The sequence below is a fragment of the Bubalus kerabau genome, chromosome 11 (genome assembly GCF_029407905.1).
Source record: "Bubalus kerabau isolate K-KA32 ecotype Philippines breed swamp buffalo chromosome 11, PCC_UOA_SB_1v2, whole genome shotgun sequence".
Taxonomy (NCBI): Eukaryota; Metazoa; Chordata; class Mammalia; order Artiodactyla; family Bovidae; genus Bubalus; species Bubalus kerabau.
The window spans coordinates 5,693,872-5,708,261 of NC_073634.1; the positions used below are offsets into that span (position 1 = coordinate 5,693,872).

At 47.6% G+C, this 14,390-nt stretch overlaps 1 protein-coding gene across 1 annotated transcript in view; it reads left to right on the plus strand.

Moving 5' to 3' along the window:
- FER1L5 (fer-1 like family member 5) overlaps positions 1-14,390 on the plus strand; it is a 54,866-nt gene that overhangs the window by 13,539 nt on the left and 26,937 nt on the right. Inside the window, exons 12-19 of the mRNA XM_055539266.1 lie at positions 49-172; positions 582-634; positions 2,111-2,179; positions 5,476-5,519; positions 5,613-5,695; positions 5,774-5,868; positions 7,089-7,217; positions 10,154-10,331. Of these exons, the coding sequence (XP_055395241.1) occupies positions 49-172; positions 582-634; positions 2,111-2,179; positions 5,476-5,519; positions 5,613-5,695; positions 5,774-5,868; positions 7,089-7,217; positions 10,154-10,331 (775 nt within the window). The remainder of the gene's footprint in view (positions 1-48; positions 173-581; positions 635-2,110; positions 2,180-5,475; positions 5,520-5,612; positions 5,696-5,773; positions 5,869-7,088; positions 7,218-10,153; positions 10,332-14,390) is intronic.

Here is a 14,390-nt window from a genome sequence, read left to right on the forward strand (position 1 = left end):
TGTGACCTCCTTGTGACTCTAACCCTATCAGCATTCTGGTCTCTCCAGGTCGACCAAAAACTGATCTATAGGGTTGAGGACACGGACACCCAGATCTTCAAGTCGTCGGTGGTGCCCATCAGCATAGCCTACCTACAGTTCTTCATCTACTGCGCCGAGGACCTCCACCTCAGTCAGTCGGGGCGGGGGCGGGAGCAGCCCTGAGCTTCTCTACCGGGGACCACCTTGGTTTCTCATAGGGCTCCCCAGTTCCATTTTGACCTTAAGATTTGGGGTGGGGGGAGGGGGAGGCTGAAACCCACCGAGAATGGTTTTATGAAGGCGCCTTTAAAATGGGCCACGCGCCCCTGACCTGTACTTAATGCCCATAGTCAAGGTTCCTTGTGCCAGCCCCCACCCCGGTTGTGTGCCAGGACACACAGTGGCACAGGGGAACAGAGCGAAAGTGGGAGGGGTCTGCCCAGGGGGCATGAAACCAAATTATGACAGAGCGTCTTCATTAGGAGGTCCTGTCTCTTCTCCATCTCCTCCTCCTGAAAAAATAATGCTGCCACAGAAATCTTTTAACTTCTTATTCTTAGAGAAACACTACTCTGTGAGTCCTATGTTGGAGGTGGAACTAATTGGGGAAAAGGTAAGCATAAAAACGGTCTGAAGCTTAGAGACATTGGCACCTAGAAAAAAACAGCATGGAGGAAAGGACTGGGTCGGAGCCCAGGACGCCTGGAGTCATATCCCATTTATGAGTGATGAGACTCCATGGGACCAGGGAGGGTCTCTGTGAAGGTGGAGGCCGTGGCTTAGTCGGCCCAGGTCCCAGAGCTGTGCCTAGTGCCTTGAGGGGAGAAGATGCCCACCGAAAACCAAACATCGAAATGCACAGATGAGTGGACCAGTGAATGAGACAACAAGTCCGCAAGTGCACACCACTGAAACTGTCACTGAGCCCCTTGAACCTCAGTCTCTGCATCTAGACATGGGAGGTTCTGGGCAAGAGTAATGTTCCCTGAAGCTCTCTGAGCACATGCTGATAGATGTCATGGGCAAAAATAAAAGGACCCTGTGTTCCAATTTGGGGAATTCTGGGCTGAAATTAAGTAGATTTGTCTCAAGATTCATCGAGCATCATTTCTACCATATCTTACCTATTAGAAGAAGTCATTAAATCTAGCCCAGACACATAGGGAGGGAGATAGTGTCCACCTTTTGAAGGGGAGCATACCAAAGAGAGTGTGGACGTATTTTAAGAGCACCACACTCGGTACTTATTTCCCAGTGAGTGGTTTGGTACTCTGGAAGTAGGTGAGATACTGTTGGCTGGGAGAGGCACACGTATTTTCAGAAATGTTAATATTTCTATATTTTTCTTAGAGTGTATGAAAAAGTTTAACCAGTCCAATTAACCCTCAATTTTACCAACATGATTGCTTAGAATAAGGCTAGGGTTAAAAATAAAGTCAGGTGATACTTTGAAAAGGAGTATGCCATCAGTATCATTGTCGCTGACTATTTGTTGGGATTTTAGAATTTCTATAACAAAAGTAACATGTTTGCACTCATGTAATAGAGTTAGTAACCCTCTATTTCGGGGAAGGCAATGGCACCCCACTCCAGTACTCTTGCCTGGAAAATCCCATGGACGGAAGAGCCTGGTAGGCTGCTGTCCCCGGGGTCGTGAAGAGTCGGACACGACTGAGCGACTTCCCTTTCACTTTTCACTTTCATGCATTGGAGAAGGAAATGGCAACCCACTCCAGTGTTCTTGCCTGGAGAATCCCAGGGACGGGGGAGCCTGGTGGGCTTCCATCTATGGGGTCGCACAGAGTCGGACACGGTTGAAGCGACTTAGCAGCAGCAGCAACCCTCTATTTAAAAGTTAAATCAATTGAAAGCTGATTTGAGGGAAAATATGAAGGAGTCTGGATCTAGATAGCTACTCAAAGGACTGAAGTTGTAGCTGATGAGAAGTTGTCAAAGTGTCTTTGGACCAGGGACTCCCATGACCAGCTCTGTGCTGCAGACAGGGTCCACCCGTAGGCTGGACCAGAAGGCCTGGGAGGTGAGGCCAGTGGAGGGAGGCTGGACTGATATTTCTTTGGGATATTCCCAGCTCAAGACACATGTGCAGACCCAAACCGAGAGCCCGATATGGAACCAGATCCTGACCTTCCGGATTCAGGTATTGCTTTTTCATCACGCTTTCTCTTCCTCACCGCCCCACCCCCCCCACAAACAGAAGGGGTCTTTGTAAGGGGCATGTGATGGAAGTTAGGGGTGGGAGGGGGCAGAGGGGTTCTGCTTTATAGGGAGCATGAGGAAGCCCAGGACATATTACAGTGAACTTTACTTGAAATGAATGGGGGGAATTCCCTTGTGGTCCAGTGGTAAGGACTCCACACTTTCTCTGCTGATGGTCTGGGTTCGATCCTTCATCAGGGAACGAAGATCCTGCAAGTGCAAGCTGTGCTGTGAAGCCAAAAATAAAGGGAAACCAATAAATGACCCAGATGATTTGAACTAATGATCAAGTTCAGGTTAGAAAAAAAGTGAAATGAATGGGCCCTAAGATTGAACTTTCCAGAGAGCTTAAACATGCCCTTTCTCTTAAAAAAAAAAAAAAAAAAAAAAACCACTTTCAAGACCCATTCTAAATTGTACTATGCATTTTCTTATCTTCTAAGCAAAGTGCCCTGAATACAGTTGTATCTCTTTGTTGACGGCTTCAGAGGCCCCACAAGAGCATAGTTATGTACTGGGCTAGTGCAGCGTGGGGCTGTTGGTGACTATATTAAATGGTGTCAGCATGGTGGGGCTTTTAGTCTGATTTCTACAGCTTTCCAGTCCTTCTCAGTCTCCTGTCAACAGTGTGGATGCCAGTTTTCTCCAAGCCCTGCGAGAGCTTTGACTGACTTTTGACTCCATGCCAGGCTTGTAAAAACTGTGTGTAAAATACGAGTCAGCAATCTGAGAGAGGACTTGAGCACTCTCGCGTGAGTGTGTAGAACTTTGTGTGGCACTCGTTTGGCTGCCCAGAGAGCGTTTCACTGTCCTTTAACCTTACATTGGAAAAGACCCTGATGCTGGGAAGGATTGAAGGCAGAAGGAGAGAGGGTGGCAGAGGGAACCTGGTGTGCTGCTGTCCATGGGGTCGCAAAGAGTTGGACACCACTTAGCAACTCGACACCACCACCACCAACATATCTTACATTTGTGTGATGTCAAATTAGCAAAGGAGATCCCCTCTTTCTTTCTGTGGACCCTTCTCCCTGCTTCTCCCAGAAACATCTCCATCTATTTCTCTGTGAGTCAGCATTTTTAACTGTTTCTCTCCATCCCTACCTTCTTGGGCGATTTTCTAGACTCTTAAAGGACCTAGTCCTTCCCGAGCCCTTGCTCTCTCCCCCTGTGCTGGCTGTGATGAGGCTCAGGACAGGGATCCTCGGATGCCCTGTGGATGCTCAGGCCTTGCACGTCCTCGCTCATGTTCAGCTTCCTCCGGGCTTGGAAAACAGTGGAGGAGGGGCAGGCCCCCCATCCCTGAAAAAGGCCTTCCATGTTTGAAGATGTCCAAATACCCCCAGACTCTCACCCATTTCCTGTAGATGCAGTCTCTCTCTAGAGCTGGGGCTGTTTGGGGGGTGGCCTGACTGTTGCAGGCAGTTCAGTCGCTAAGTTATGTCCAACTCTTTGCAGCCCCATAGACTGTAGCCCACCAGGCTCCTCTCTCCATGGGTTCTCCAGGCAAGAATACTGGAGTGGGCTGCCATGCCCCTCCTCCAGGGGATCTTCCTGACCCAGGGATCGAACCTGGGTCTCCTGCATTGCAGGCAGTCTCCTGCATGGCAGGCGAATTCTTTACCAACTGGACCACCAGAGAAGCCCTTCTGCCTGTCGCCAGCCTTCTGGACCTCCCTGTGAAGTGGCAGGATGACCACCTGCACAGTCAGTGGCATCTGAGACCAGCTGGTCAGGGCCCGAGCAAGGCAGGCTGCAGGGGCCACTGCTGACAATGGTCTGTGCCAGTTAGCAGTTCAGGGGCCCCCAGACAGGAGGGGAATCAAAACAAAGAACTGGGAAAGGGGAAGAGAATTCTCAAAGATGGATGAAAATATGGTTCCACCAATTTGTAGGGTTTGGTGCTTTGGAAGACCTGGGTGCCCAAGGGCCCCTTCTCTCCACTTCCAGTGTCCTTCCTTAAGCAGGGTGATCTCTTGGCTTACTAAACAGCTGCTCAGTGGGAAAGCCCTTTCTTTTTTATATGTATTTTAATATATTTATTTATTTGTCCACACTGGATCTTAGTTGTGGCATGCAGGATCCAGTACCCTGACCAGGGGTTGAACCCGGGCCCCCTGCATTGGGAGCGTAGAGTCATAGCCACTGGACCACCAGGGAAGTCCATGGAAAGTCCTTTATTTCCCCTGCTCCCCTGACCCTCAGCCACTATGGCAAGGGGCAAAGGACAAGGGGAGCGGAGAACAGAGGACCCCGCAGCCGTGCCCCATGAACAAGGGACGTGTGAGGATGAAGGGCCCACTAGCTCGCCTAGTGGAGCTGAAATCAACCATGTGTCAGAAGCTTGGGTTCCATCCTGGTTCTGTCCCTTTCTGGGCCTCAGTCCCCCTCAGTCAAGAAGGATGGTCGTAGCTTGCTGGGTTATGGCAGAGTGGGCAGGGCTCTGCATGGCACACAAGAACTTCAGGACCTTGGCCTCTATGTGCCTCTGTGTTCCTGTCTGGAAATGGGAATGATTACAGCTCCTGGCTTCTGGGGTTGTTGGGGGTAGAGGTAAGGGTCACTGAGGTGATCCACATAGACTTTCAGGGCAGTCTGGGGACAATGGAAACCCTCCCCAGAGTGGCAGCTATTGTTACTCTCTGAAGAGACAGATGTCCTGCTGTTTAGAGATGAACTGCCAGGGAATTCTGTGCTGGTCCATCAGCTGGAACTCTTGCTCTCACTGCTTCAGGCCCTGGGTTCAATCCCTGGTTGGGGAACTAAGATCTGACAAGCCACCCTGAGTGGCCAAAAAAAATTTTTTTTAATTTAAATAGTAAATAAAGGTTAACTGCTAAATGTGAGAAAGTCTTTCGAGGCCCGCAACATCCCCGTGAGATGGCTTGGTAAACCTTCCAGACTGAAGGGCCACGTAAGGACTGCAGTCAGGGACTCCATGGTTGGGTAGACCCGCATCTCGCGGCTCCTGGAGCTGATGCAATGAGGGACCATTTTGAAGAATGAGAATATAAAATGATCATAGGACACAGTCTGAGGCCTTCCCCAGGCCCTGGCAAAGGGCCTACACAGTGGAGAGCCCCCAGCTAAAGGTCCATAAGCCTCAGTGGTCCCTCTGGGCTCACTGGTAACAGAGCCAAACCTTGACCCAGACTCAGGACTTCCCAACTGCTCCCAGTCTCAGCAAAGACCAGGCCATCTGGGCAGGCACCCACTGCCCCTCTCACTTGCCCTTTGCAGCTTCCCTGCCTCTCCAGCTACATCAAGTTCAGAGTCTTGGACTGGTGAGCAACTGGGTGGAGGCTGGAAGACATACCAGGGAGGAGGAAATCAGAACCGGGCTGGGGACTCCACCTGCAGGGTGTGTTTCTCTCCAGCCCCAGGAACAGGTGCAATGATGAGATCGGGACGGTCAGCCTGTCCCTCAACCAGATCTCGTCCACTGGAGCTGAAATAGAAGGCAAGCAAGCCCCCCGTGCCATGCCTCCTGCACCTCTCCCACCCGAGCCTGCCCTCTCTCACCTCTTTCCCCTTGCAGGAATGTACTCTGGCTTCCTACCCTGCTTTGGCCCCAGCTTCTTGACTCTCCGTGGGGGTAAAAAGGCCCCTTTCAGGATGAAGGAAGAAGAACCTGTAAGCTTCTTATGTCAGCTCTAGGGAATAGTGGAGGTAAAATCAACCATGTGTCAGGCACCAGGGCCTGGGAGATGCCTGGGGAGGCCCAGGCCCTGGTTTCTGTCCATGACACTCCAGTAGAGGACTCGAAGCCTGTACACAAAGGGCCACATAAGCCCGAGGCATGTGCTGTGACCCAAGAAAGGAGCAGATGGAGTGCTCTGGGCATTCACTAAGGAAGGGGCATTGAGACGAGACCTCAGGTAAGAGATTGGGCAGGTGGAAAGGTCATGGGCAGCAAAAGAAACAGCACAGGTAAATGTGGAAAAGCACTGGGTTATTCAACACTGGTGATAAGGGGGGTGGGGGTGGGATGGATTGGGATTTTGAGATTGATGTATATACACTGCCATGTATGAGATAGGTAACTAATGAGACCCTACTATATAGCACAGGGAACTCTACCCAATGCTTTGTGGTGACCTAAATGGAGAGGAAATCCAAAAAAGGGGGGATATATAGTTTGCCTACAGCATAAACTAACACAATATTGTAACGCAACCATCCTCCAGTAAAAATTTAAAAAAGAGAGAGAGAGAGGATGGCGGTAAACACCAGAAAGCCAATGGGCAAAAGAAGAGAATGGGGCTGGGAAGGCCTCTGAGTGAGGAAGAGCCTCAGAAACCAGGACCTCAATGCCTTTAGAATCCTCTCCCACACTCACTTCATCTCTCATCTCTGCTGCTCTTTCCTGGGCCTCATTAGTTTCTACCACAGTCTGGCCTCCCTGATGGGAACAGGGCCGTGGTAGCCTCTAATTGGGAAGGCCAAGGAAGCATTCTAATTGGCCTTCCTAGGTCATGTGCGCTCTCCTTGGACCAATCACTGTTGCCAAGGGGGCAGGGCTTGTCCTGATTGGCCAGCCTGGGATAATTTAATAGTTACCACAGTCCCCTCCAAGCAGAAAGGGTTTACAGGACCAGGGCACTTTCGGTGGGCCTGCAGATAGAATGAATGAAGAGGAAGAGGAGGCCTCAGGTATGGAACAGGGCTCAGGGCCCAGAGGTTTCCAGGCATGGCCATGACTGGAGTTTCTGGAATTCCTCCCTGGGACTGTGATCAGCCCAAGGCAGAAAGTTACAGAACAACTCTGTCTTTGCTACAGGGGTTTCAGGAAAGACTTTTCCTGCTTTTTTCTCTCATTCCTTTTCCTACTGTTTTCCTTCCTATTACCATAGAATATTCCCAACATTGTCAAGGATGGTTTAGCTTATCGAGGCCGGGTCTTCCTGGAGTTAATCACCCACGTCAAATCCCGTCAAGAAGCTAAGATGAAGGATCTCTCCCTAGATGTGATCAGCGTAGAGGTAACCACAGGAGACAGGTAACCCAGGAAGAAAGACCCCTTCTGCCTGCCTCTAGTCTCCTCTGGGTCTCATCTCTGACATTTCAAGAAGCCCTGGGTCAGGAGTGGAATGCACTTTTTGAATGTATGGGATGTTTCCTCAATCCAGCTGAGTCTTTTTTAAAAGAATTTTTTGGTGTGGACCATTTTTAAAGAGTTTATTGAATTTGTATAATATTACTTCTGTTTTACATTTTGATGTGTTGGCCACAAGGCATGTGGGATCTTAGCTCCCGCTCAGGGGTTGAACCCACACCCCCTGCATGGGAAGGGGAGGTCGTAACCACTGGACCACCAGGGAAGTCCCTCCACCTGAGTCTTTACTAAGCCCCAGTGGGGGCTTCCTGCTGTGCCAAATCCCAGGAGGTCAGTGGACCCAGTAAAGACAAGGTTTAGATTTAACAGACATGCAATCTAGTTAAGGAGAAATGATGTTTTAAGGAGTCTGCATTTCTTCCTGAAGGCCAAGGAGGACCACTGAGGCAGGAAGGGACAGGAGGAGCCATGTCAGAAATAGATTTGTTGTTGTTCAGTTGCTAAGTTGTATCTGACTCTTTGTGACCCCATGGACTGCAGCATGCCAGGCTTCCCTGTCCATCACTATCTTCTGGAGTTTGCTCAGACTCATGTCCATTGAATCGGTGATGCCACCCAACCATCTCATCCTCTGTCGCCCCCTTCTCCTCCTGCCCTCAGTCTTTCCCAGCATCAGAGTCTTTTCCAATGAGCTGGCTCTTCCCTTCAGGTGGCCAAAGTACTGGAGCTTCAGCTTCAGTATCAGTCCTTTCAATGAATATTCAGGATTGATTTCCTTTAGAATTGACTGGTCTGATCTCCTTGTAGTCCAAGAGACTCTCGAGAGTCTTCTCCAACACCACATTTCAAAAGCATCAGTTCTTTGGAGCTCAACCTTGTTTATGGTCCAACTCTCACATCTGTACATGACTACTAGAAAAACCATAGTTTTAAATGAAAGCAAAATTGGGCCACCCACTTACTCAGGAGACATGGGGACACAGTCACAGGGGAGGAGAGCTGGAGAGGAGAGAGCAGAGACCCTTTGAAAACAATGGTCAAAGTCACTGACCAACAGGAAAAAGAAGTGAGGCCAATGCCCATCTTCTGCCACAGGTGGGGAGGTGGGGTCAGACATGGGCTCCCTGAAGGGAGAGCAGGTCTAGGGAGATGATTGTGGACTTAAAAAACTATTCACAACCTAAAAGTTGAGAGTTATATTTTATTCAGTGGAATTTTTAGGACTTCAGGCCCTGGAGGCAGCATCTCAACCCTGAGAGAACTGCTCTGAGGAGGCAAGAGGGAAGCCAGGTCATGTAGAAGTATTACAACAAAGAGCAGGTAGTCTGAACATCAAAAGATCATTGTTAAAGGAAAACCAGACATCTCAAGTTAAGGAATTTAGGTATTTTCTATGTATGGGAAGATGCAAGAGTCTGGCCTCATTCCTTTGATATGCACCTCACCTGTCTGGGGCCGGGATCCGTGTTTTCACATCCTGAGTTTCCTCAGGGTTCACCATGGGGAGTGGCTGCAGTCTGATGGCTGCTAGATGGCAGATAGTCTTTCCTTCCTGAGTTCCCTCAGGGCTCACCAGCTCACCATCAGGGGTGGCAATTACTGATGACTGTGATGTGTTTTGTTTACCAGTATGGCAGGAAATATTCCATTTATCATGATGAATCCTGCCTTTGACCCGTGCTTGTGAGACACCCATGGGGACCAGTCCCTAAGCCTGCTAGATATAGACATTTGTCATCAGCACACCAGGATCTACCCAAGATTATGGAGGAATTGCCCTGGGAGTGTAGATGGAACGAAAGGAGAAGGGACCTGAGGTTGGATCCCATTGAGAATCACAGCCTATGAGATTGCAAGGAGAAGGAGGGGGCTTGTAGGGAGATGGAGAAGGAGCTGGCAAAGGGGAGCACTGGGGCAGCCTCTGGAGGGGAGAGTTGCAGAAAGGAGAGAGCAGAACAGTCGGAATGTGGCAGACAGAAAAGCTGAGGACCCAAAAGTGTGTGCTGGTAATGAGGAAGGCACCAGTAGCCTTGGGTCAGGAGAGAAGCCGAAGGCGGGAGGGAGAAGTTATTTATGGTGCGTAGAGGCAAGTCTAGAGAAAGTTGGCTGCAGGGACTTCCCTGGCAGTCCAGTGGTTAGGGCTCTGTGCTTCCATTGCAGGGGACATGGTTCGATTTCTGGTCCTGATCGGGGAAGTAAAATCTTGCGTGCCATGCAGCACCACCAAAAAAATAAAACTTGCCTCAAAGTTAAAGGAGACAAGATCAGGTCCTAGATAAATAGGGGCTCAGAGGAGAGAGGGAGGGTTATTTATTAAGGCAGGAGAGATTTGAGTTAGTGAACAGAATGGGAGAATGCAAAAGTAGGGCAGTGGTTGGCAACAGAAATGAGAGAGGGGCTCACGTGACAGACAGAGGACCTGAGAAGATGGGCTCATGGTGGGGGGACGGGGCTTGAGAAAAGCCAAGAGCAGATGTGCACGTGTATGCACCCTCTACACACAGTCCCGCCCACACTCAGTCTCATCCAAGGGAGGTGTTTAGACCAGAAGAAGAGGGGCGGGGTGGGCCAATTCAGAGCCTAGACGGACCAGGAGAAGACCTTCCTGCCTGGCTTCAGGAAGAGAAGACCAGGGCTGGCTGGGTGGAGGGGCCAGGTGATAGAGGCCATGGGAGGAACTTCCCTTGATCAGCCACGTGAGTTGGAGTCAAGGCAGAATTTTGAGAGAGGGCAGGAGTTCAGGAATGGCCTGGCTCACACTGAATGAAAGAAACTGGGCACCTCATGCTTGCCTCCCTGCCTGTCTCTATAGCTTTGTCCATCCCTTGACTCATGCTGGGGATGTTGGGGTTATTGTTTTAGAAGCACCAGAACCGACAGAAGTATGGGCTGTGCGTCATCTTCCTTTCCTGCACCATGATGCCTGACTTTAAGGACCTGATCCAATTTGAAGTCAGCATTGGTCACTATGGAAACAAGATGGACCTGAGTTACAAGCCTCTTGTCTCAACCACACAGTACAGCCCAGCGATATACGATGGTAAGGGTCAGATCCAACTGAAGGGTAGAGAGAAACCACTGCATGTCGGGCTCTGGGTTGGCCCTTTTAAGGTTTTCAGCCCAGGGGACATTCACAGACATTGTTAACCTACATTAGATGTGAGGAAAGTGAGCTTCGAGGAGGTGAAGTCACCTGCCAAACATTACACAGCTCGTAGGTGGTGAATCCATGACAAGAGCTGCAACTGGGTTTTGACTTCAAGCCCTTCTCTACCATGCTTTCCACACCACAACTTCTCAATCCCATCTTCTCTTCTACTACTCTGAACCACCCTCATCCAGCCATGCATGGATTAGTTGTATGGTGTGTGAATTGTATTTCCCCCAAAAGAGCTGCCCACCTTCTATCTATCCATGAATCCACTTTATCCATGCATTCATCCATTCAACTACCAACCATCCACTGTCCCGAATACCCAACCAACCACCCATCCACCCACCCATCTTTTCATCTAATATATGCTCACTGGACACTTTTATTGGGCACTATAAGGTTCCCAAAGTGTGCTCCCTGGGCCAGCAGCATCACCTGGGAACTGATAGAAATGCACATTCTTGGCCTCACCCCAGATCTACAGAATCTGAAAACAGAACAGCAATCTGGGTTTCAACAAGTTGTCCAGGTAAGGGGCGGCATGCTAAAGTTTGAGGACCATGGCTCTAGACACTATCTCATCTTTGTCAGCTTCACCCTCTCATCATGCAAGAGCTTTTCTGTGCATCCCACATGTCTGCCTGTTTTTTTAAGAACAGCTATTTTGGGGGAAATACAATTCACACACCATACAATTAATCCACGCAAAGTATACAGTTCAACAGTTTTTAGTATATTCACAGAATTGTGCTATGATCACTGTGATTAGTTTTACAACATTTTCTTCAGTCCAAAAAAGAAACCCTGTACCCAGCAGCAGTCATTTGCTATTTCTCCTCTAAGTCCCCAACCTTAGGCAACCACTAATCTACTTCCTGTCTTATGTGTGTCCAGCTCTTTGCGACCCCATGGACTGTAGCCTCTGTCCATGGAATTCTCCAGGCAAAGATACTGGAGTGGGTAGCAATTCCCTTCTCCAGGGGATCTTCCCGACCCAGAGATCAAACCTGAGTCTCCCACATTGCAGGAAGATTCTTTACCATCTGAGCCACAAGGGAAGCCCCTCCTCTGGTGCTTCCTATTCTGGACATTTCGTATACATAGAATCAATGTATGGTCCTTGATAACTGCTGCTTTCATTTAGCATAATGCTCTCAGTTCAGTTCAGTTCAGTCACTCAGTCGTGTCCGACTCTTTGCGACCCCATGAATCACAGCACGCCAGTCCTCCCTGTCCATCACCAACTCCCGGAGTTCACTCAGACTCATGTCCATCCAGTCAGTGATGCCATCCAGCCATCTCATCCTCTGTCGTCCCCTTCTCCTCCTGCCCCCAATCCCTCCCAGCATCAGGGTCTTCTCCAATGAGTCACCTCTTCGCATGAGGTGGCCAAAGTATTGGAGTTTCAGCTTTAGCATCAGACTTTCCAATGAACACCCAGGACTGATCTCCTTTAGGATGGACTGGTTGGATCTCCTTGCAGTCCAAGGGACTCTCAAGAGTCTTCTCCAACACCACAGTTCAAAAGCATCAATTCTTCAGCACTCAGCTTTCTTTATAGTCCAACTCTCACATCCATATATGACCAATGGAAAAACCATAGCCTTGACTAGATGGACCTTTGTTGGCAAAGTAATGTCTCTGCTTTTCAATATGCTATCTAGGTTGGTCATAACTACATTTTTTAAATTATGAAATATATACAAAAGTATATTAAATGCATATGTGTAGTTTAAAACAAATAATAAAATATGTACCTGTGAAGTCATCACCCAGATTAAAAGGCAGAAAATTTTCTTAGAAAGGAAGAAAATTATCTCAGCATCTTAGAAGTTCTCTGTATGCTCTTCCCAGATCCACTTACCCAAGAAATAACCACAACCCTGAGTCTCATGATAATCACATCCTTGCTTTCCTTCGTTATTTTTACCACCTATGCATGCTACCTTAAAGAGCATACTGTTTTTGCATTTTTATATACATGGAAACTTTCAGTCTGTATTCATCTGTTTTGCATTTTTTCTCAATATTAAATTTTTATATTGGTATGTATAAATGAAGTTCATTTTCATATCTGTGTATATTCCATTGTAAGATTATGCCACAAGTTATGTGGTATACGTAGACATTGAGGTTTTATCTTTTTTCTACAATAATAATGTTGCTGTGAACATTCTTGTACATATCTGTCGGTCACAAGTGTGAGACTTCCTCTAAATTACATACCCAGGAGTGGAAGAGAAATTCAAAGCAAAAGTAATTATATCCAATTACACTCTAATCAGCGTGGCATGAGAGTTCTTATTACTCTGTTTTCTCACCAGGACTTGACCTTGCCTAGCCTTTTCATTCCTGCCAGTCTGATGGGCATATTACAAGATCTTGGTTTACAATTTCCTGATTATAAGTGGAAGTTGAGCAGCTTTTCGTATGTTTACAAACATTTGTCTTTCCTCATCTGTAAAAAGTCTATCGAGATCTTTTATCTATTATCCTCAGTTGTCCAACTCTTTGTGACCCCGTGGACTATATAATCCATGAAATTCTCTAGGCCAGAATACTGGAGTGGGTAGCCTTTCCCTTCTCCAGGGGATCTGGCTGATTCTTTACCAGCTGAGCCACAAGGGAAGCCCAACTATTAACTCTTGGCTCTATTTTTCTTATTTATTTTTACATTATTTTTTCTGAGAATAATCTTTTGTCAGATGTGAGTATGTTCTAAATATCTTCTCTAAGTTTGAAGCTTTTCATTCTCTTAATGGTGGCTTTCTATTTTTTATTGAGGTATTATGAAATATAAGATGCACAGACTTTCGGTGAGTTGGATGAATTTGGGCTCCTTCAAGTTCATTTGGGTTTTTCTGTAACATCTTATGGAAAAACTCAAACTTTTTGACCAGCCCAATACATCCACATACACATCGTGGACAGAAATTTCCATCATCCCACAGAACTGCCAAGTGCCTTTTTCCAGTTAATCTCCCCAACCGCTGGGGGCAATCCATGCTTTGCTTTCTATCACTATAGACTTGTTTTGCTTGTTCTGCAACTTCATGTAAATGAGATCATACAGATGGTACCCTTTCTTTTCCTATAGCTTCTTTAGCTCAGCCTAGTATTTTAGGTGGTGGCTCAGTGGAAAAGAATCCGCCTGGCGATGCAGGAGATGCAGGTTCCATCCCTAGTCTGGGAAGATCTCCTGGAAGAGGAGATGGCTACCCACTCCAGTATTCTTGCCTGAGAAATCCCATGGACAGAGAGCCTAGCGGGCTACAGTCCGTGGGGTCACAAGAGAGTCGGACACTACGCAGCGACTAAAAAACAGCAACAAGTGTTTTAAATATTCATCTGTGTGGTTGTATATATCATATTTGGCTCCTTTTTATATCTGATAGCATTCTGTTGTATGCCTATGACAGTTTATCCATTCCCCTGTTTATGGACATCTGGATTGATTCAAGTTTTGGAGTATTATGAGTAAAGCTGCTGTGAACATTCTGGTACAGGTCTTTTGGTGGAAATGAGCTTGCACTTCTCTTGGGTAAATAGCTAGCAATGGAATTGGTTTTAAAATACCTAACATTTTCCCCACGTGGTTGTAGCATTTTACACGCTCACAGCAATGAGTTCCCTGTTCAAAGTCCTTGTCAACCTTTGGTATGGTCAGCCTTTACCATTGGAAACATTCTGATGGGTGTGAAATTGTACCTAATTGTAATTTTTATTTTTTTGGCCACTCTAAGTGGCTTGTGGGATCTTAGTTTTCTGACTGGGGGTGGGACTTGGCCCCTGCAGTGAAAGCACCCCTAATCACTGGACCGCCAGAGAATTCCCCTTCATTTTAATTTCCATTTCTCTAAATCACTAATAATACTGAGCATCTTTTCATGCTCACATATCTTTCTTTAATGAAGGGACTGTTCAGGTTTTTGCCTATCTTTCATC